Source organism: Peromyscus californicus, unplaced genomic scaffold (genome assembly GCF_007827085.1).
Source record: "Peromyscus californicus insignis strain IS unplaced genomic scaffold, ASM782708v3 Scaffold_11__1_contigs__length_118956290, whole genome shotgun sequence".
Taxonomy (NCBI): domain Eukaryota; kingdom Metazoa; phylum Chordata; class Mammalia; order Rodentia; family Cricetidae; genus Peromyscus; species Peromyscus californicus.
In genome coordinates this window covers 21056096-21079980 of record NW_026294402.1, presented here as the reverse complement: position 1 = coordinate 21079980, position 23885 = coordinate 21056096, and the positions used below count along the sequence as shown (strand labels likewise).

General features: G+C 46.3%; 1 protein-coding gene across 1 annotated transcript in view; it reads right to left on the bottom strand.

Annotated features, from left to right (window-relative positions):
- The window catches only part of Eepd1 (endonuclease/exonuclease/phosphatase family domain containing 1), a 109214-nt gene extending 86094 nt beyond the window's left edge, over positions 1 to 23120 (bottom strand). Inside the window, exons 1-2 of the mRNA XM_052755134.1 lie at positions 22776 to 23120; positions 21351 to 22383 (exon numbers count right to left, since the gene is read on the bottom strand). Coding sequence (XP_052611094.1) covers positions 21351 to 22228 — 878 coding nt within the window. The 5' untranslated portion in view covers positions 22229 to 22383; positions 22776 to 23120. The remainder of the gene's footprint in view (positions 1 to 21350; positions 22384 to 22775) is intronic.
- Positions 23121 to 23885: the final 765 nt, after the last annotated feature.

Sequence of the window (23885 nt, the reverse complement as noted above, 5' to 3'; positions counted from 1 at the left end):
AACTCCGTCCGCACTGCTTCCGGTGTACAGAGGTCCTGACAGAGACTGGCAGCGATCAGGATTCCATGCTGACCCAGCGTCAGGGGACAAGGCAAGCCCACAGCCTTCCACAAAGACAGAATAAAGGGTCCACAGCTGCTGTGGGAGCTCAAGAGGGCAAATGCCTTTGGTGGGCAGTTTGGTTTTCATTACAGAAAAAAAAGTCTATTTCTATAACTTTAAATTGAAAACTTATATTCTTGGTATTGTTCTCATTAATGTCTAATCTTTAGAAAGGTAAGTCACAGAGTTCAATAAACACTATGCTATAAAGAAAGACACACTGAGAAGTTGAGTGATTACCTTGCCCTCCCCTGGATTGTCATTTTATTGACTATTATCCAAGCAGGATCTCTTAATGTACCAATAAGTATGAATAAATACGTAATCTTATTCCTCCCTTTCTTACATGAAGGTGTGAGGAAGATATATACCAATGGTTCTCAACCTGTGGGTTGTGACCCCTTTGGGGCTTGAACACACTAAGACCATCAGAAAACACAGATATATTATGATTCATAACAGTAACAAAATTACAGTTCTGAAGTAGCAACGAAAATAATTTTCTGGTTGGTGGTCACTGCATGAGGAACTGTACTAAAGGGTCGTAGCATTAGGAAGGTTGAGAACCATTCTGTGCTCTATCTATTCTGTGATCTATCCTCTGAACAGTGTAGACTAGGAGCCTTCCCACATGCCCTTCTCTCTTGTCACAGCTACAATCTTTTCTGAGCAGTTTGAGCAGTTTGTTTCAGATGACACACAGACTGTCACACAAAGTACACTGCAATGTGTAACTCTCCACACTTGTTCATGAGATAAATTCCCAGCAGCAATATCACAGATTTTAATTTCCCCTCATGCTACAAGTGTATAAATCATCTCCATTTTTGTGCAGTGCCTTGGTTCCTGGTGAGAAATGGAAGAGACAGGAAGTGAAGCCAACGAAAAGTCTCGGGAACCCTTATTTTTTTGCTGGTGCTGTTAACAGTATTAGAAAAGGAAGAACAGATGGGGCGAGGCTGTGCTATTGGTCGGCAGTGTCTCCTGTTCCTGATGAAGAGCAGAAGAAAGGACAAATGAACATGAGATGCAAAAATAAGTGCACTGAACAATCCCATAAAGAGGGAAGCCTGAAACCCCACTCAACCTGAGCACAGCCTTACTCTGCTGCCACGTGTGTCGGTAGCATGAATATTAACAGGTCTTATTAATGAAATCAAACCTGGAACCAGGTAGTGGGGTGAACGCTGAATGATCAGAGAAGCAGAACAAGCCACAGCCACCTCACCTTGCCAGTTCCTCAGCTGATCCTGTTTCCTCAGACTGGATGCCTCTCAGCTGAACTGTTGCTCAAAAGCCTAAAAGCTTAACCAACCCTAGTTCCTGTTCCTCACACCTTAAGTACCTTTCTGCTTTCTGCCATCACTTCCTGGGATTAAAGGCTCACTTCCTGGGATTAAAGGTGTGAGTCACCATGCCTGGCTGTTTCCAGTGTGGCTTTAAACTCACAGAGATCAGGATGGATCTCTGCCTCCCAAGTGATAGGATTAAAGGGGTGTGTGCCACCATTTTCTGGGCTCTATATCTAGTAGTTGTTCTGTTCTCTGACCCCAGATAAGTTTATTAGGGTGTACAATATTTTGGGGAACACAAAATCACCACATGTGTCTTTTATATAACCATAGCCTCCCTCATTAGCTTACAAATTCCTCTACAGAGGGGGATGGCTCGCTGTGAGAATGGGGGTGTCCTGGATACAGTCAATCAAGGCTTTGCAGAGTAACAGCTGGTTCCTGAGTACTCTCTTAGCCCCATGCAAAGAAAGCATTTCTACCATGGGACCAGGAGATGCCAAGATCAGAGGCAGAAAAGATTTTCCTCATGACAAGCACTATCCACTTCACGCAAAGGCCAAGAGCCCTTCCCCAGGCACAGTCAAACCCTAGAAGCCAGAAAGGAGTTTTCTCTTGAATAAAGAGCCATTGAGAGAAGAGCTCTAGTCTTTTTGGCTTTCTCTTTTGCTTTGGATTTGCATGGGTTCACTGTACATGGTATTGACTTTCATAAAGATATTTTCATATGAGTTGATAATTTGGGGAGACACGAGGAGAGGTATAAAAAAATGCATTCATCTATCCTAAATGAATAAATCACACCCAGGACCAAGTCTTCTCCTTGAGGGCAATTGAAACAGGTCCATCCTTCCAGAGATGGCTTACTTTCCTGGTTGCTGGATACTGTGCCAGGTACCACTGGTGTTGTGACTCATGTGCAGAATGTGAGTCATTATGGTAATGACAATACCTAAGGACTTGGGGGCAGGGGCACAAAACTGGTAAAGTCTAAAATCGGACCAGGCTATAAGGAAAAACTGGGGTTGGCAGGAGAAAGGCAATTAAGAAACTGGGAGAAGTCTGACTGACAGAAACACAGACAGCTCGAAGATGGGGGACAGTGAAGGGTTCAGTGTCATGGAGGTCCTCCCCGTCAGCACAGGAAATCTGGAACACACACACACACACACAGCATATGGGAACTTTCCTAAAGCAGTGCTTTCAGGAACACTAAGGTTTTCATTCTGGAAGTCCCACTCTGACGGCAGCGTGTGGATATGTGAGTAAGGCTCCACAGTGAGCATAAAGTAGGAAACCAGGCCTATGAACAGGGACAGAAAGGAAAGTGACAATGTCAGGGGATACTGACCAAATGCTTTACAATTAATTCCATGAGTTGACACAACATCATCATCTTGTTTTCCTAAAGATGGTCCCTGGGGGCTAAAATGACTTATTTTACATACAGTGCCTGTTGAAAAGACTAATCAAACAAAGAGACATAAAAACAGCTGACTTGTAGTAGACACCATTAAAGCAGACAGCAATGGCTTTCCATGGCAGAGAACCCACCCACTGCAGTGCATAAGTGACAGCTGTGTGACCTTTACCACGGTCATCCCCAAACCTTCCTTGTGCCCATCTGCAGCTGATCCCTGCTCTCGGTCTATAAAAACATGCAATAACAGCTTAAGTCAAAGCACATTAAATCATGCTCAGACTTTTTTTTCCTTGCCCATCAAAGACATTTAAAGTACCTAAGAGATACTTCAGACTAGGCAACACTATTTTCAGCATGTACAACTTCATACCATATGCCATTTCTACCCATCTTTTTCCTCACTGGCAATGATTCATTTGGTGTTTTGGCATTAGGCATTTAGTTTGGAGCATATTTATACTGAGTCAAACACATATCAAATTAATATGATCCAAAGTCAAATAGAGTATCTTTTAAATTTCAGGTGTTCCTTTACACACAAAACAATGAAAACATTATTCTGAAAAACACTTCGGTTGATATAATCCCTGCAGAGGCTGACACATACTAATTCTTCAGTATTTTAAACCCTACAAACATTCTGCTGTGGAAAACTGCAATAGAGATGGCTCAGAGCATCGGAACTGAGGTCATCTTGCTGAGACATCCACTGGGCCTCCATAAGCTAATGTTTCCTACCTTAAAAGGTAGCACAGAGGAAAAAACACACATACACAAAACCTGTCCTTCCAAACTTCTGCCCTTTCTCAGAGGGAAAGATTATCTCCAGGCTTCTCCTCTCCAATACTCACTGTCTTCCAAGTTATTCGACACTCCCTCCCACAAAACCTTTTCCTAGGAGGCTTTCTTCAGGCCTTTGCTTAGTTTCCCTGCCTCCTCACATGCCTACCCAAGCCAGTCTCATAATCGGCAAGGTAGACCAGTAGTCCCCAGTTACCCCTCTACAGAGTAAGTCCCAGCAATCAGCTAGGATAGTGGAGGCACTCCGGCCTCACCTCCTCATTTCTGTCTTCTACTCTGCCTGTGTCTCTGTCACCATCCCTAGTCCCATGCCTGTCACATCCCCATGTCTCAAAAACACCATTGCCTCCTGGCTCGCCCTGTAAGAGGCTGCCCACATGTACACTTCAATGTCACAGAGACACAGCAGGTGCTCCCTCAGAACCTCTCCCCTGACACCTCCTCCCCTGCCCAGTTGAGGGCCCAGGTCCATAACCTCTGCATTGGGGTTCTCTTTGCCTGCGGATTGCCTCCCCTCTCCTACAGCCAGGGAAAATCACTCAGGTAATGTTAAAGTTCCCACACCACTCCTTGTGCCATTAAAATAGTTTTAAAGCACTGGCATGGACCAGTGCTGCCCCGGGGAACATTGCTTTGGAGATTTCTTTCTAGAAATCCTGGGTTATCACATGTGGATCCTTTTGGTATCTAGTGAGAGGAAGACAAAGCTTCATTAAATATCTTATAAAACATGGGCCAGTCCTACCACAAAGAATGAGCTGCCCCAAAATATCAAGAGAATGTGAATTGCAATCATTTCAATACAAAAAGTAAAATTTTAAAAATCAGAGCTGCTAGTAAGTGCAAGGCCCTGGGTTCGGTCCCCAGCTCTGGAAAAATAAAAATAAAATAAAAATCAGAGCTGATAGAACTGAGGCCAAGAGAGCCTGCCATAAACGCCCAGCCTTGTTCACCTGCAAGGGCCAGTGTTGCCCCTACCAATTAGTTCAATAATAGCATTTGTTTATTTGTTTGTTTTTAAAGCCAAACCTTAAGAATGTGTTTGTATTTTGAGGAAGACTACCACCTCTGTTGCAAAGGGCCCCGCCTGTGCATGGTCTGCACACGGGAAAGCACACAAGCCCCCGTGCCTGTGAAAGGGATCATCCGACAAAGAGAAGGCCAAGATGGAGGCCATAAATAGCACGCAGAAGGGCCTGCAAACAAACTGATGAGCCAGCAGCAAATGATCCCATGACCATCCATGGGTTGTTGGCAGTGAACAGAGCCTGGTAATGGGAACAGGGAGGCAGGCTGACACTGATAAATCATGTCAGATGGTAAAAAATGTCCACACAGGATTTTGCTTTTCTTTTCATGGGTGAGCCTCCCCTGCCCCCACATACTCCCTGAGCTCCAGGCTGGAGCAGCACATCTTGTACCAGTGTGGTGTGGTGTTCTCCCCCATAAGACAGTGGTTCTCAACCTTCCTGATGCTGTGACCCTTTAATACAGTTCTTCGTGTTGTGGTGACCTCCAACCATAAAATTATTTTCATTGCTACTTCATAACTGTAATTTTGCTACTGTTATGAATCATAATGTAAATATCTGATATGCAGGATATCTGATATGTGACCCCCGTGAAAGGGTCGTGTGACCCCCAAAGGGGTCGAGACCCACATGTTGAGAACCACTGCTATAAGACTCCACTTAAGGAAAGGTGTCCTTGACTAAAGAGAGTTTTAAAAGCACTGTCCAGGATCTGGAGCTACAACTCAGGGACAGAGTGCTTGTCTGGCACACAGAAGACCCTGAGATCAGTCCCTAATACCTTAAATAAATAGATGCATTGTCCAGGGCCTGTGGATCGGGGGACATCCACCAAGGGTTACAGCTGCAAGAAACAAGAGCGAGCACTGGCTGGTTCAAAGAGGCACCAAAACTGCACAGGACCCTCCAAGGGCAGTCCTACAGGCAGCGGCTCTCGACACCACCACTCCCTGCCACCAGCCATAAGGTCTCTGCTCTCTGCTCAAGACCTCCATCTTATGTCAACTGTCCCTACAGCCTAATGGAGCTCTTCACAGTCCCTATGCTTTTGAACAGGTGCCACTGTCCCTCAATTCCAGATCAGCAGGGACACACTCACTGTGTGCTGGGCAAAGGAGCTTCATCTGTGGGTGGTGAGCACTGCTGTCCACCAAGTCTCCATAGGAAAGAGATTTCTCAAGCTCTGAGGGAATTCAAAAGAACAGCACCAAGGTAAAGACACAATAACCTCAAGAGCATTGTTCACATGGCTTTATGTTTTAAAAGTTTCACACAACCCTCCAGTGTTCTAAAAAGACAAAAAATGAACACTGCACTGTACAGTCTGGCCTTGAACTATGCAAAGAGCCAAAGTCAATGGCCCTGGCTCCAGCAGCCACCAGGCCACTAGACAGCAAGAGACAGTCCCTGCTTCCACCTGGGTTGCATCAATAGTAAATCGGATGCCAGGTGCCACCGGGCTCGTCTAAAACAAGCTGCAGAGGAGGGCCTGCAAACAATTAGTCAGAAGGCAGAATCCTGCCAACTGCACACAGGTTCCCCCAACTACACTTACTCACTGAGAAAGTGAAGGAAGCAGAGATGTAATTAGCACTAAAGATAAAGATCTATTTTTAAAGACGGACATATTTATAGCTCTCACATAGCCAGACACTCAGTGGGTGGAGACATATACAAACATATGTCCATGGTCAGACACACACAAACCTAGGGACACGAGACAAAACAGGTTTATAAGGTAGGCCTCCATTAATTGATCCCATTTGAACCATGAAAGATCATTTCAAAGGTTGCTGATCTCAAGTTAGACCTGTAATAAAGCCTGACTCATTGCTCTATTTATTTTGCACGAATAAAATTGAGTTAAAATTTACACATTTGTAATTTAGACACACTGTGTTTTGGTCTCTTTGCTTTGAAGCCAGCGGCATATGTTTTGACTTCTCTGCTAGGTCCATTAGCATCTGTGCATCTAGTCATACAAAAATATACCTGGAAAATCTAAGGTTTAGAGTATAGACAAAAATAAATAAACAAATTCATTTGTTTCTTAGAGATATAAAGCCTGAGAAGCTGGAAAGATGACTCAGTCAATAAAGTGCCAGGCAGATATGGGGACCTGAGTTCAAACCCCCAGCACGCATGTAAAAAGCTGGGCATGGTGGGATACACTATAACCATAGCACGGGGAAGGAGGGGCAGAGACGGACAGACCCCTGAAGTTCCCTGGGCAACAGGCCCAGCAGAGTCCGTGAGCTTCAGTTTTGGTGAGAGGCCTTGTCTAATTAAACCAAAGTAGAGAGCAACCAAAGAAAGAAACCCAACATCCATGTATGGTGTGCCCATGCACATATGTGCACAAAACGACACTAACACCTACACACACCACACACAAACACACACAAAACTAAAATCAGAAACATAGAAAGCACGGCGAAGGGTAAAATTAACTGAAATGAATGGGAACGGCATATGAGATAAACACGAAGTAGACAGAAATGGGGCCTTCAAATGTATGAGAGAACGTCCCAGAAGGTGTGATCACCTGGTCTCCATTTCTACTGAGGAGGGCTTTAGAAAACTAGTCCTGAATTACAAATGGTCTGAATGTGTCCCCACAAGGTCAGATGTTAAGAACTTCACACTTCCTGAAAGGTGTGGGGTCGAATGACTGTTGAGGAGGCCAAAGAGTTTTGTCCTCACGAAGGATTGATTGCCGTGGGAGCGCATTGGCTATCAAGACAGCAGGGTTCTTTTTGTTTAAACTATGTGTATGTGTCATTGTGTTAGTTGGTGGAACCCCTGAAGCTCAAGTCACAGTGGATCCTGAGCCACCTGGAGTGGGTAGAACTGAACTCAGGCCCCTGAGTTTTTCCCAGCTGGTAAGATGCTGAGCTCCTTTTCCTACCACAAAGAGATTATTCCAGATTACATCCTGAGGCAATGATGCCATGACTAAGCAGCAAGAAAGAGGGCAAGTAAAGCAATCGGTGCAGTTATCTTTTTTTTTTTTTTTCCAGTTTAGCAGTAAGCTTGAAAATTCATGCTCCTAACCCTGAGTCGTCTCTTCAAACACAAGTCGGCCCTCTCTACTCTCTTGCCTTTCAACCTTGCAGCACGGGATGTTGCAGCCCCAATGGTCCTCACTAGCTGCTGGCACTGTATTCCTGGGCATCTCCTAGCCTCTAGAACCATGAGCAAAGCAAATTTCTATCCAGATAAATTACTCAGTTTAAGGTGTTCTGTTACCACTGCAGAAGACAGGCTACTACATAAAGGATGTAGAGGCTGGAGAGATGGCTCAGCGGTTAAGAGCACTGACTGCTCTTCCAGAGGACCCAGGTTCAATTCCCAGCATCCACATGGCAGCTCACATAAAGGATTACATGAGGGAGATCTCTGGGATGAAAAGGACAATTAAACACTAGGACAGAGCTCCATGAGAGATGGGAGTGGGGGGCTGCATCAATGTGGCAGATGCAGAGTGAACTAACTGCTTCTGAGTGCAAAGCCTTCCGAGGAACATACTTTTGTGAATTAACATTATCAGAATTCCCACTGATGTTGTGGGAGACCTTCCCCCAGTTTTTCCCCCAGGGTACTCTTGAGCAGGGAGAACTGAGAAATATTTAGATAGAAATATAGAGGAGAGAGACAGATACACAAGATAGCCTTGGGAGGGCCTGTGTCAAAACCCACTGGCACCTTTTGTCTCTTCTAAAGGGCTATTTATAGAAATGCCAAGCGGTGGAGCAAAAGACCTCCCCCGAGCACAGCCAAGTGCAGACCCTTCCAAACACCTGGTAACCATGCACGTGGTCAATCCATCCCCTTATACAGCCCTGCTGTGTAAAGCAAGCTCAGATCTCACTAGAAAACCTCTGTGGACCTCAACATGATGTGTCTAAGGACATCTAAGTATCTCTACACTGAGAGTCTCTGGGGGAGCACGAAGAAGAAGTGGCATTTTAAACACAAAAGCAAAGGGAAGTGGAGCCCTGCTGATGACAGGTCCCGTGAAGTAAAGAGGATGACTCAGCTTGCCACAGCTGGGGTTCAGAGGGATCAGGAAATAAACACGTTGTATGTAATTTCATCTGTGCATGATGGCTTGGCCAGTATCCTGTAGCAGGTGCTGCTTCAAGGCACTGGGAACTGCAGGTCCTGTAGCGAGATTCCAGAAGTTCACTTCTGACCACAGTCCCTGGCATACTGTGCATTACATTCTGGCTTCAGATAAATGCGTTAAACTCCCATCCAAAACATATAACCTAAATGTGAAGTTGGAGGACACTCAGAACCTCTGAAGGACTCTGCTAAAAGCCCGGCTCAGACACACTACTCCAGCCAGAATCGGCCAAGACCTTCCCAGGTGGAGGTTTGTTTTCATAGGCTGTTGAGTACTTCCTCCTATTACAAAGAAACTATTTCAGATTATGTCCTTGTGCAAAGACTCCATGGCTACGTGACAAAAAAGAGGAGAAGACATGCCATCAGTGCAGTAGCTTTTATTCAGGTTAGCGATAAATTAGAAAACAACCTATCCCAAGATCTAAATATAGATGTCTCTCCAAAGAAGAGATGTAAATGGCCAATAAACTTGAGAAGATGCTAAGCATCACTGATTGTTAGGGAAATGGAACTCACACCCAATAGAATGGCTATGATCAAAAATAAAAAAACAGTAATACGTGTGGGTAGGAATGTGAACGCTGAAAACATAAGCCTTCATTCACTGCGGATAGGAACGTAAAATGATTCAGCTGCTCTAGAAAAAAGTCTGGCAGATCTTCAAAACGTTAAACATAAAATTAATTCTGACCCAGCTAACCTGACTCTCTGTAGGTAGTCAAGAGCACCAAAAACACCTTTCATTTAAAAATGTCTTCACATATGTTCATAATAGCCAAAAGATAGGGAAAAAAAGCATCCACCAATATAGCGAAATAATACTCAGCTCACAAGAAAAAACAGAATGCTAACACACGTGACGTCATAGCGCAAGCTTGAAACACACAAAGTGCAATGAGTCTAATACAGAGAGCCAAGTGTCCACAAGAAGAAAGTCCAGGCAATACGAAGTGACGGCTAGGGCATACGGAGTCTTTATGAAACGGTGAACACACTCAGGAATTAGATGGGTGAGAGTCAGACAACCTTGTACACATAATAAAAACCAACTAACTGTCACTTCTCAGTGGTGAGCAGCATGGCCTGGAAATCATATTCCAATTACAAGAACAAAGCCAGCCACCACACAGCCCAGCATTGCTGGCCTCACTGTGACAGACAGGGTGACTTCCTGCACACCACTTGACAACCACCTGGAGCTCCCTCACAGACACAGGGTGCCACCCCACAACCCATGCTGCCTCTCCAACCTCTCCAGGTATAGAACTGTCCCCTTCTTGACCTCCCGTGTCCTCTCCACATTTACAGAATCTCTAACTCTCTTTATAAAGGAGACTGGGCCGGCTCCCTGCTCACCAACCAAGTGACTCCCTGCAAGCTTGCTGAAATTCTGCAAGGAAGTCCTTGTGTATATGATGGACATACTGTACCTACTTGTCAGTGTGAAAATAAAGTTACTGAATATAAAACGCTTCCAGTGGCACTGAAATAATAAATGTGACCAAGCACATATTCTTGCACGAATCTCTTAGTGCTGCTGAGCCAAAACTATGCTCCTGAACATAGCTCCTACCTTCGTGAAACCTTCAGTCTAGGAGGGTGGATACATGCAGTCGCAGTACAGTCCTGCTATGGCGGGGGAGATCCGGGTGGGAGCCCTTAACTGGGCACTTACTAACAAAAGTCAGCTTGCACTGGCTCTACCACGGGCACTCTGGATCTCACTGCAGGTCTAAAGGACACCGAGTTCTAAACAACAGACAGACACTAAATCCTACCTGAAGTTAGTGACTAGGGCCTGGAAAGCTCATGTGCCAAAATTACCTGGGGCTAAGAGCAAGTGCCAAAGTTGGCAGACTGAAGGCCGCTGCCTGGGAGTGGAGATGGACCACAAGGCTTCAGGGCACTGATGGATTTCCAGAGGGATATCCAGGCTGGCGCCTCTGAAGGGCAGTTCAGAGAAAACTAACCCCAAGTCCCAAAAGACCGTAAGAAAGCTGTCCTCAGGTCAGAGGTCAGCGCCACCCCAGTAACTGGATGCCAGCTTCAATCTGCGCACTGAATACCTTGAAATTTTTCACCAGAAAAATTCAGAGATGCGTCTTCCTCACAAATGGCCAAGAAAGGGCACACTGGTCAGTTCCTCCTAAATTATCTTCTTGTACACTGAATGGTAGCCCCTTAAATTTCGCATGCTAAGTCCTAATCCACAGTACCTCACAATGTGACTATCTGAAGTTAAAAGTCTGTAAAGAGGTAAAGGCAAAATGAACCATCATCCAATATGACTGGTGTCCTCACCAGGAGAGGCCATTGCGATTCGGATAGGTTAAAGGGCCATGTGAAAACACTGAGAGATGAAGGTCAGCTACAAGGCAGTGACCCAGCCACGGGGAAAACATAAAACACAGTCAACAGCTAAATCCCTGGCTGGGGGTTCTTGACTCCAGCATGGAGACAATGAATTTCAGTTGTTTAGGCCTCCCAATTCACAGAACTTTATCATGGCAACCCTCTTTCTTGACTAGAACACACCCTATCTACAGAAATATGGCTGCCCCTTCTCACAATTCCAGGTACTTAGCAGAAAATAGAGATCACTTTTTTTCCTAGTGGAAAAAGCCTCCAAATAGAAGAGACTTCTGCGATTTTGAAGAAATGTATACATCTAAGTATATAATGCTTTCAAAAAAAATTGATCAATCAAAATATCATACACAAACACCCTTTATCCCTCCTCCTTTCCTTCCTTCCTTCCTTCCTTCCTTCCTTCCTTCCTTCCTTCCTTCCTTCCTTCCTTCCTTCCTCTTTCTTCTGTGATTTTTATTACAGGAGAGAGGCAGGCCTTAAGACAAGATAGGGTCTCACCATGGAGCACAGAATCCTTGGACCCAATCCTGCTTCCGGCTCCATAGTGCTGGAACTATAATACTCCACCCTCCTGGCCTAACACAATAGTTCTGATGAACACAAATACTGTATCTGATCCCAGTGTGGTGGCTCACATTTTTAATCCCAGCATTCAGGAACTAGAAGCAGGCAGAATTTGAAGCCAGCCAGGTCTACATAGAGAGTTCTAGGCCATCCAGGACTACATAGTGAGACCCTGTTTCAAAAAAAAAAATGTAAATAAATAAAAAATATTATATCTGAAATCAGGGCTTATGGATAACCTTGCAATCTTGTCTCCCATTCATCCTCCAGGTTATTTCTGTGTCTTGATTTGTTTGGCTAATGTCAAGAAATCCTTGCTTTTCGTAGGTAAGTGGTTGCATATGGTGACATTTTGAACCATCACCTTAGATACTTTTCAATTAAGTTTACTCCAGAATTAGAAAGATAAAAACGTTTACTTCTAAGTCAAAACTAGCAATATCTAACAATGGCTTATATTTTTATTATAACTGTGTAATCATCAAAACTACCATAATACAAGGTCATGAGTAACCGTCATGTTGCCTGCTATTTGGCTGTGTCCAGCTCATGGGCACTGAAAAGCTCCCCTTGGCCACAGAGAGATATCACACATATTCCATATTTTAAAAAGTTAAACTTTAAATTCAATTCAGAACATTTAAAAAGACTGTGTGAACTTTAAAACTCGGAAAAATATTTTATAAGTCATCAAATCCAACCTTCCTTCTTAAAAATCCATCCCAGCTCAGAATAATTCACAGGTTTCATAAGCAGTAAATTTTAAAAGGGTGGTTCTCAACCTTCCTAATGCCCTTTAATACAGTTCCTCACATTCTGGTGACCCCAACCATAAAATTATTCCGTTGCTACTTCATAACTGTAATTTTGCTACTGTTATGAATCGTAATGTAAATACCTGATATGTGTCCCCTGTGAAAGGGCTGTTCAACCTCCCTCAAAAGGGATTGTGACTCACAGGTTGAGAGCCACTGTTTTAAAACCTGTTGACCAATACAAGTTTAAAGTCAAAGAAAATAAAGTTCATTGCTATTTACCTTTCTGAGAGATGAAACAATACATTTAGAGAGAATTGGAGCACTGGCACAATCAACTTGTGAGTTTATAACTAGCCACATCTTTTGAGTCACCTTTGAAGGAAAATCATAATGAGCCAAGAACTTCAGTTACTGCCAAGAGTCAGCAACCTCCCTACCCTGTTTGAGACAGAGTCCATGTAGCTCATGTTGACCTCAATAAAATTCACAATTCTCTTGCCTCTACCTCCCAAATGCTGAAATGAGAGGTATGTACCACCATAATGTATTTTGAGGTTCATCTGTAGGTACTAGTAATTTTTACACACATAACAGATGTGGTTTTGTTTTGTTTGGTTTTGTTTTCAGCAACTTCAACTCAAAAGACCCACCAGACTGTTCCCTTCCTCTGCCTATGCAGACTGAGGAGACCCATTGCACACTGAACATTCCTGACTGGGTCAGCCATGCCTATGGGAATCCTGTGCTTACTGGGAGCCAACTATATCCGTCCCTAGACTGTTAATGCCAGTTGCACACATTATGACCACCTCCTAAAATGTGACACCAACTCCTGAACAAGAAATGTGAACAGAAAGAAAAGTTGCTCCTAAGAAAATGAAGATGAATATTTGGAAGGCTTCTTCTATAAAAGCAAATTATGTAAGAAATTGCTGTCAAGGGTCATGTAGTGGTGGCACATGCCTTTAATCCCAGCACTCGGGAGACAGAGTCAGGCAGATCTTTGTGAGTTTGAGGCCAGCCTGGGCTACAGAGTGAGTTCCAGGAAAGGCGCAAAGCTATACAGAGAAACCCTGTCTCAAAAAACCAAAAAAGAAAAGAAATTGCTGTCAAAAAAAGATGTGGGCAAGATAACTATAAAAGACTCAAAAGTCATAAAAAGAAAAAACCCACAGTGCCCTACACCCAGTTTGCTTCACAAATATCCTTGCTCCACTTTGAAAAAGCAAAGGCCAGAGCAAATGCATGCACTCACTGGCATGATGGCATTACTGTGTATCCACACAGTGAAAGAACTCAAGAGCAGAGTGAGTAGTAGGAGCTGCTGGTCCAGACACAGGCTGTGATAAGGATTACTGAACTCACAGGCACTTTCTAACTACCAAACTTAGACACTAACTGCTGAGACCATAATTCACAGTCCACTATGAAAAGCCATGTGACCCTAACAGAGGTCTCGGCTTCCCTGAGCAATCCCCTTTATGTCCATCAGACAGGGACAAAGACGATGGCTACAGGTGACACTGGCTGGACTCAGGTCTCAGCCCCGGTACATCCAGTGTTATCTGGTTTTGTTCTTGGCACATGTGGCGCTACCAAAGAGGCAAAAGCCTCAGCCTCACCCAGTAGGGAGGAGGCATGGAGGATTTTACAATTTAAAGTGAGACTTGAAGGTTTAAGATTGGAGATCGCTTTGTGCCATTTGTTAAGAGCAAATGGCAAAATGACACCCGGATCTGCCACTGCAGCGACTCCTACCAAGACGGGAAAAGAGGAAACAGCTGACAGACAGCAAGAAGGCCAAGAAAGCCAATCCTTGTTTCAGACCACAGTTGTTTGCTTTTTCTTCTACTTAAAATAACAGAAAACGAACTGGTGCCATTTGCAGAAAAATGGATGGAACTGGATGGAGATCACTGTGTCAAGAGAAACAAGCCAACTCACAAAGACAAACACGTCATGTTTCCTCTCCAATGTGGAATCGAGATAGTTTTTTAGAGACGTGACTTTGTAGAAAGGGACAGTTTGGGAAACAGCCGTGGAGGGACAAGAGAATAATGGTGGGTGGCGAACGTGAACACGCACATTACACACGCAAGAAAGTATCATGCTGAAACTGGTTACCTAATAAAAAAAATTAATAATAATAACCGTTAATTTCTTTAAAAGGCATTTTTAAAAATGTAAGTTGGACTGGATTTGCTCACACAACTTCAGGAGAGGTTGCCTTTGAACCAGTTATTAGATCAATACCATCTACCTTAAACCGTCCTCTCAGACGCCATGCTTTTAGCCTGAATTGAGAAAGACAAAGTAGCAATGTGCCCTCCAATGCTGAACCAGCAAAGATTACAAAGCTGAGGCCAGAAGGATGTGGGAGACGCAGACAAGGAGGGCAGGGTTCCCCTGGTGAGGCACTCCATTTCAGGACTTTACAGCAGCCTCGCAATCAAAGGCCCAGCCTAACAGCTTAATCAGGTAATGGCCTGACCAAAATAGAATCCTCAGGAAACATGGGCTGGTTGGGAATAAGCACAAACCAACATTAGTTAGAGAACCATAGAAAGAAGAAGAAAAAAAAAAAAAAAAAAAAAAAAAAACAACAACAACAACAAAAAAAACGAGTTTCTTTATATGTGACTTTGAAGGACTCCAGACTTCTTTTCCATGACATGTTTATTTTAGGATACCCTCCACAGGCTCCCAGCCACCAGCATCCATGTGTGTGGCAGCTATCCATCACAGCACCACAATAACTGTGATCTAGAATAAGGTCTGAGAGCCTTACGTGGAGTAAAGCGAGGAAACTTTCACCCAGCATTTTTGTGGTATCTCCTCACTGTCCTGATGGGAGGAGGGAGAGTTAGAGTTTAGGATCCCACCACGCTGCCCCTACGGCACACAGATGAGGTATCCATGATGAGTGAATAGAACTTTGGTGGAATGCATCATTTTATTTGCTACTAGCAAAGATTTTTTTTTTTTATGGATTAAGACACTTGTTTTTCTTTACTGTTGTTACTTCGTTTTCATGTGTGTGTGTGTGTGTGTGTGTGTGTGTGTGTGTGTGTGTGTGTGTGTGTGTTTTTAAAAAAAAGGCTGGGTCTCTCTGTGTAGGCCTGACTGTCCTAGAACTTGCTCTGTAGACCAGGGGCCGTCACTGAACTCACAGAGATCTGCCTGGCCTCTGCTTCCCCAGTGCTGGGATTAAAGATGTGCTACCACAAAAGGCCCAAAGAATTATGATAAAGGCATCTGCCTTTGATGTTAATTACTGGTACCCTATTCTAGAAGAAACTTTCTATGTCTCTAAGTATTATACATTATAAGCCCAGAGAGAGCCCAGCTTGGCCCTTTCAGCCCTTGGCTCTACCAGAAAGGGAAGGCATGCAGGGGCTGCTAACTATTAGCCCCAATTGTTCCCACATCTCTCCCTGTCAAATGCTAAATCCCTCCCAGTGAGCTTGTTCCCAAGTTGGTCCTTACTGTCCCCTAAGGCTGAGGTTTCCACATACCCTCTGGAACCAAGCAAACTGGTACCCTGTGCTCTCTGGGCTCTCGGGAATATTCACTTCCTCTCTCCTATTGCACATTGCCTTGATAACTACCTGTTAGGTTCCTATCTCCTTTCAAGACTGTCGGTTCCCTCAACACAGAGCATGTCTCTGTGCCACTCACCTCACAGAGGAATAGGCTTAGAGTAGGTGTTCAATCAACAAGGATATAAATTAACATAAATATCTTCTGATGAAAAGTTACCTATAATCCCTAAGCATGACTTTGTTCTACATGTCACTGATGCTAAAAGCATATATGGCCTTGCCAGATGCCGCTCTGGGGCAGAGGTCAGGCCATAGCCTCAAACTGCTGTGGGTACCCAAAACCCTCCCCCTTGTCCAGAGTGTAGTGTACACAGGGAGGAGTGGTAAGGTCAGAGAGTTGTGTCCTGTTCACACAGTGCAGAAACATACCAGCTGGCCCCAGAATGTTTGAAATGCCCCTGAGCCTGTATTCCAGGAATTTCAAAGGGTTTCAAACAAGTCACCACCCAGTCCTCAGACCATCCCAAACACAGACAAATCCCTTTAGTTTTTACCTCTAAGTCAGTCCTTCACCTCCCCAGTCACTACACCTGAAGCAACAACAGCCTCTTCTACAGCTCCCAAAGCTCAACTCATTCAGGCTGCAGTGGCCTCTGCTGCTACCCCAGATTTTCCACACCTGGCTCCCTGCCATCCTCCAGCATTTGGACAAGGCCTCCTCTGACCCCCCCTTTATCTAAACCAGCTTCCCTTTGCCTCATCTCCATCATCTTCAGCCTTTGCACCTACCTGAAGTTAGGTACCTGGGTGCTGACACGCTTATCTCCCTACCCAGAAGGGGAGTTCCAGCAAAGCACTGGCTTTGCCTGAAAGAGCAGAGAAAGCTCAAAAAAAAACAAAACAAAACAAAACAAAACAAAACCCACAACTCCTGAAAGAATGTTTAGTCACCTGGAAAAATCAACAGTATCAAACCTCCACAGGACCTTGACATTAGACCCCAAAGAAATTCAACCTTTCTGAAAAACAAACATAACCCTTTTCCTTTCTGTGAAATAACCCTGAGTGATTGATACCCACACTGAGACCTCCCTTGACTCACCCCACCTTCTTATAAATCCACGACAGTCTTCGTGTAGACCACCCTTCTGTCTGGAAATGACCCAGAATTCCTTGGCTCTGCAAACAGGAACTCCACCTTGGAGTGGAGCCCAAGGTCTCAAACTCATACTTAGGGCCAAGCAGAGAGGCCTTGACGTCCTCTGAATTTGCTGCACACATCTGGCTACCACCCCATCCTTTGGAGGAACAAAAGCAGGAAAAGGCACGGAGGCCTCCTGAGGCTGAGACAGTTTCAGGGACTTTAGTGAAGCCATCTTTCTCCCAAACCCCTGATGCTTGACCCGAGACAGGGAGGAAGCAATGAACTGTGGTCTCGGGTCAGAAATAGGACATGGAAGGACATATTGAATTTAGTAAAATACCCACCTACTCCTGGCTTTGAAATCAGACAAATGCCTAGCTTCAAATCCTGGCTCCAGCATCTATATTTCTGAAGGCCGCTGAAATACCACCTCAACCCTCTGAGCCTCTGGTTCCACAGCTATCAAAAGAGGTATCAAGTGTCTACTTTAAGAGGATTGTTGAACAGTTTTGCCCCTGGATATTATATTTGGTTCATCTATCTACTCTTTAATTCCCCAACATAAGCTGATTATTCATATGGAAAAAATACAATCAGATACCAAATCAGTCTTTGTGAGTTAGCAAAAAAAAAGAGTGACTGACATTTACTTAATTCTGTCATGGAGGTGAGCCAAGCTGATCCCTGAACTGTGTTTATACATTTACACAGCAAGTGAGCATTCAATATGTATTTTTCAGTGAATGAATCGAGTGATAAGATGAATTCTATCTATGTTGATCCCACTAATCAAGTCTGACAGACTAAAACCTGTTGCCGGTGGGTTTTGTTTTGATTACTGTACATGTTGCAGGCACTAATCTACCTGTGCTTTGCCGGAGAAGACTCAGCAAGAAATAAGGTTGAAACCATTAAGAAGCTAACTACTTTGACACCCGTTTCCTGATGATACAGAATGTGGTAAAAACAGGTAAGTGGGATGCTAAATCTCCTTATTTCTTTTGAAGATTATCTGTCAGCTCTTCCTTGCAGTTATCATCAGAAACCAAAGCAATTCTTTATGATAGAATGACTACTCAGCAATAAATAAGCAAACCCGCAAGGATCCTTCCTCACGCTGTCACCGAGTTTTGCAAGGATCTTTAGCAGAAGCATTCCTCTTTCAGTCTTGCTCCATGAATACTGAAGGAGGAAGAACATTGCCTAAGACCAAAGGTTGGCAAATGAATCTGATGAAACCGTCAGTGCACGGGCACGTTCCACAGCATGGTGTCCCCGAAGGCTCCTGGCGACTTTAATTATCTAGCTCTGAGAGGTCCTACCTTAGGGTTCCCATGCAAAACACAGTTTCTTCTGGCTCAGACATGTCCCTCTATCAAACTGCCAGCACATCAGGGCAATAAAGATTCCGGTTCCCACACAGGTAACTTCTCTCTAAGGAAACGCACATGCTTGAGCAAACTCACAGAAAGGAAGCTAAGAGATAGCCATGCCCACTGCAAAACCACCCAAGGCTTGCTTTATAATGCCTTTCTAATGGATTTAACACCTGTGACTGGCAAAGGAGTTGGCAAATACCTTTGGTCCAGTACAGCGTGGGGCACCTAACCAAGAAGCGGCATGCAGGTGCTATGCCTAAGCAAACATCATGCTTGTAAAGTGCACGCTATAAAGTCAGCTGGTCCTGGTCCCTGTCCCAGGTTAGTCACAAACGAGCTGTTTCAGAGGCAAGTGGCTTAACTCCCGTCTCTTGTTTCCTAGCCCAAAGTTGGAGAATATCTAACAAAAGTAAAGAAATATTCCTTACTTTCTATAGTTACCGGGGCAAACGGATGTGGGAGCTGTCATACAACATGAAGACACACTCTAAACTCAAGGCACTCTTCTACTACACATATCCACATATGAGAATCAGAACCACCTGGAAAACTCCCCGCACCTACTCTTGCTCACACTAAATATGCTTCCTGTTATGAGCGAAGGGAGCTCCCGGGATGTTGAGAAACTTCTGTGAATCAGTATGAACACACAGCTCTTGGAGCATGGGCAATGCCACCTGTCCTTAAGGACTCTGAGACAGCTTTTGGTGCCCTAGGACAGCCACACAGGCAAATCACCCACCCCAGCTTTGCACGGATCACACTCTAAGCCTATTACTTAGGTTTTACCAGACACTAACTATGTGCTAAGAGTCCTCAGAATACTGACTGCCCTGTGATCAGGCCAAAGGAGTCACTAACTCATAGGACATACATGTAGCCTAGTGTGAGAATTTAGTGGGAATGGAGGTCACCTTCCCATTGCTTATTACAAGTGTTCCCTTCGACACCTTGGGTTTGGGTGAACTTGCCTGAAGTCAGCAGCTAAGTGTCTTCAACATTTTAAGAAATCCAAAAATCAAAACAAGACAAAAACCCCAAGGACTCCACACCAGACAAGATCTGTTACTGCCCCTCTCCAAGCAACCCCTGGTGGCTCCATGCTTTATACAGAGCCAGGCCAGCTGCCTGAGGAGCTCCTGCATATCTGGGACCACAGACCCATGTCCAGTTCTTACCCTCCCATCTCCCACTCTCCATGTTCCTATGTCCTAGAAACTGATAAGGCCCTCAATTCCTGACCAGACTGAACGTTATGGGAACAAATAACTTCAGGGATGACCAGGACAAATCAAAGGCTGGGAGACAAAGTCACGAAAATGCTCAACACAAAATCATAACACAAATGCCACTACATGGGGAAGGTCTTGAAAAAGAAATTCAGAAGTACAGAGATGGCCCAACCCAGGTGCTTCTCAAGCTCTAGAACACACCAGAAGCATGGGGCAGGGGTGGGGTCGGGGGAGTGGGACCTGACACTCAGGGCTTCCTAGGGAATAGTACAGGGGCCACATGCCAAAGAACACTGATGAAATAAATGGACAAGGACTACCCAGGCTGTGGTCCCACTGAGAGCCTTCAGACCCTGACTCGCTCCTCTCTTTACGTCACACTGGGCCTTATGAAAGCCCCCGATGGGAATTCAGCAATGGTGTGCCGGCCACCGTCCCCCCAAGCAGCTGTGAAGGGGCAGTGTTAGCAATCCCACCCTGATGGGGCTGTGAACAAGATGAGTTTGCAGAATGAATGAGTTGGGGTGACAGACAGACAGTAAAGCCTGGCCGGGGAAGAGCACTCAGCGGTCTCCTGGTCCTGATCCTGAGGACGGCACTTATCCACCATGCAGTCCTCTCTCCCCGAGGTGATGAGACCGTGCCATGGGACAGTGCCAAGAAAATGCTGTGACCTGCTTTTCTGCTCACTGGTTTGTCCTGATGACCTGCCACAATACGCTGATTTCCCACCGAGAGTTCACATCTCGCTTCCAGACGCCAAGCAGCTCAGCCTCCTCAAAGGAAGGTAACAAGGACCCCTGGGCACTGCACCCCAGACTCCTGAAGGTCGGGATCCGAGGATGTCTGACCCAGAAAGGAGCTAACGGCATTACGCTGCACACTATTTTACAAGCTGCAGGAGTTCCTGCCGTGATGTACTGTTCTGCTGTGGGGGGGAGTTAGCAGATGTTCCTACAGCAGGGATTGTGTGACTATTAGAAACGTTCTCTCCCACTGGCCCCACCTGCCAGTTTTTCCTCCTTGAGTTCAGAAGCAACAATCTGCCAAGTACCCACGCCTGAACTGGCCTGTTCTGGCTACAGGACAGGAGAAGGAGCGGAGCGTGCTAAAGGCCAAGTTCAGGTTCCAAGTGCCGAGTGCTCTGTTCACAGCACCCTGGCAAATGCAGTGTATGTGTTTGCAAATACAAGGGCTCTATGCATGCCAACAGGTGTATCTGATGGGAAAAACATGACTTTCCTTCCCATTAAGACAACTTTTAAAAACTGGGTTTTTTTTCCTTACACGCAAAATTATACCTCAGTTCCCAACCTGAATCCCTAAATCAGTTTAAACTCTGTGGAGCCCCGTGAATCAACGACCTTCCAAAGCAGATCCTACACCCACTTGGCCTCCACTTAGAAGGGGTCCACTGCACGGCAATCAGCTCTAGGTGAGAACACCGGCTGGGACCTCAGGAGCGTGGATTAAACGCTCTTTCCCCTCCCTTGCCACTAAAGGATCCACTCATTTGTGTCCTTGGAGGAGGCAATGCCAGCTGTCTTTACTTCCAACACCCTTGGTGGTTCCTGTCCTCACCTGTTTTCCAGAAGCGTCATGCACACCACCTCTCGGACTCCAGGGTTGTTAGCCTTCTCCACAGAGCAGCCCTGCAAGTTCCAGGTGGCCAACCTGAACACAGGCCGCCCATCCCTCATACCTCCGAAGGCCTCCACTGAGGGCCTCATGGAGATAATCTGTGTGGGCCCCCCTGGTGGCAGGTCCAAGTCCTCACTCTGGAGGCTCAGAGAGGTGGGACTGGGATGAGGCTTGGCAGTAAAGGTAAGACCTCCGTTGGTGTGGGTAGATGGGGGCCTGGACCTCTCTGCGAACACCTGGTGTCTTATTCTGTCCAGGAAGGCGGCATTGATTCCATCCATCCTCACCAGGTCCTCAACACTGCGAAAAGGACCGTGTTCCCGGCGGTAGTCCACGATGCTGACAGCCATCTTCTCTGTGAGGCCTCGGACACTCATGAGCTGAGCTAGGGTGGCTGTGTTGATATTGACTCGTGGAGTGAGGGGCACAGTGGTGGCCAGGTGATGAGGCTGCTGCTCAGGCAGCAGGTCCCGCCTCAGGGAGCTGGGAGAGTGCTGAGCAGAGTTACCTTTGCTGCTCACACAGATCTCAAACTTGACCTGTTCCAGTTTGGTGGCCCCTACACCGCTGACCAGCGCTAGATCTTCCACCTTCTTGAAGCCACCGATATATTCTCGGTACTCCACAATGCTTCTGGCCACTGCACGTGTCACCCCAGGCAGGGTCATCAGTTCCTCCTCAGTGGCAGTGTTGATGTTTAACCGCTCCTGATTCACCAGGATGTTGCTGAAGTTGCAGGCTGCACTGAATTTACGGTTATGTGACAGGTCCGAGGGGTCTCTGGGGATAGAGCGATGGCAGCCCAGGGTGCTCCCCATGGCCAACCAACACAGAACAACTCTGGATAGAGAAGCCCAGGAGCCTTTATAAGCGCACAAAAGAATGGAAGGTTGCAGGACTTACGGATCGAGGAAGTTGCTGCAGACAAACATCACATCTTCCATGGCTAATGTTCAAAATTTTGCTGGGACACCTAGAAATTGACATGGAAATTGACTGAAGTTAATCAATCAACCCTTAGCACTCCTGTAGTGTTAGTTCATAACTGGTGGGGGACAGGTCAACTCCTGAAAATGCAGACGCTGTGAGGCTGCCCCCCGTGGGTTTTCCTCGGAGTATTTATTTCACAGGGTCCAAAAAGGGATGAGAGCTATCCCCACTAGTCCCATGCCTCTCAGCTCTGGCAGCGAAGGAGCCACCTCCTCACTTCGGACACCCCCACCGGAGCTCCTGCAGACAGACAAGAAGACGAAGCCCCTCTGCGCCCAAAGCACTGGAACTTGGGAACTCAGAGCTGAGCAAGCGGGCGCAGACACCAAGCAGGGGCTCAGGGACCCACCCCCGGCCCTCTGATCCCCGCCCCACCTCTCCGCCGCTCTGCTGGGGTCGGTCCCCGGTCCCCCGTGGCTCGCCGGGCGCGTCCCGGCTCCTTGTGCGGGGGGGAAACTCTCCGTGCCGCTCTCCGGGAGCAAGCAGGGCTTGTTCAGAAGCCGCAGGAGCGGCGGCGAAATTCGGCCCCCGAAGCTGCACCAAGACTTGCGGCGTCGCCCCTGCGTTGATCCGGCAAAGTCCGGTGCCCAAATAGGGCGCGGGGTCCGGTGGAGCGCGTCCTGAGCCCGCGCCGCGCAGCAGCACCGCTGCGAGCCGTGGGTGTCACAGCCAAAGTCGGGGCTCGCCCGCTCGCCCGCCCGCGCCTCCGCCGGCAAGGCCACGCCTCCTCCGCGCCAACTCCGCCTCCCGCCTCCCCACGCAGGGGCGGAGCGCCAACGCCAGAGGGCGTGGCCATTGAAACCTGGTGGGGCGGGGTCGAGGGCGGGGCTTAGCGGCTGGGCGGGCAGTAGGGATGGCTCACAGGGAGTTGGTGAGCCTGTCTGCTTTTCTGGAACCTAGGCTCTGAAGGAGCTCTGTTTTTGTTGGGTGGAGCTGTTTAAGGCCGCCTGGGGCAAGCTGGAGTCTTTCTGGTGAGGTAGGCTTACCCAGCAAGTCCAGGGCTCCTGAAAGTCTCCGACAGGGGATCAAACGGGATCTACCTCAATTCTCTCGCCACTTTGAGACCTTTCCTCTACTCAGAAAGACCTCACATTGATCCGGGAGTGCCTGGGAACCTTGTGTCACTGGAAGGGGGCTTGCCTCCTGCGTGTTCACAAACGTTGTACATATGCTGCTATTTGCAGATTTAGCTCTCAGAGAAAATGAGGGCATGTTTTTGTTAAGTATTAAATCTAATCACTAAAACGGAAGGAAATGATCCTGGGAAGTTCAGGCTGCTTTCCAAAAGTTTTTGGATCACATTGTGAAATGATAATTTAGTTAAAGATTAAAGGGCCTGATGTGTTACACTGGATACCTGAAGCAGGAGTATTTGGTTAAACAAACCCTGCAGTGTGGCAGTGATATGGGGGTACGTTGGATACTTTGGCCCAGGGCTGTTAGTGACCCCTGAAAGAATAGATCTTAGCCCAACTATCTGTCCGA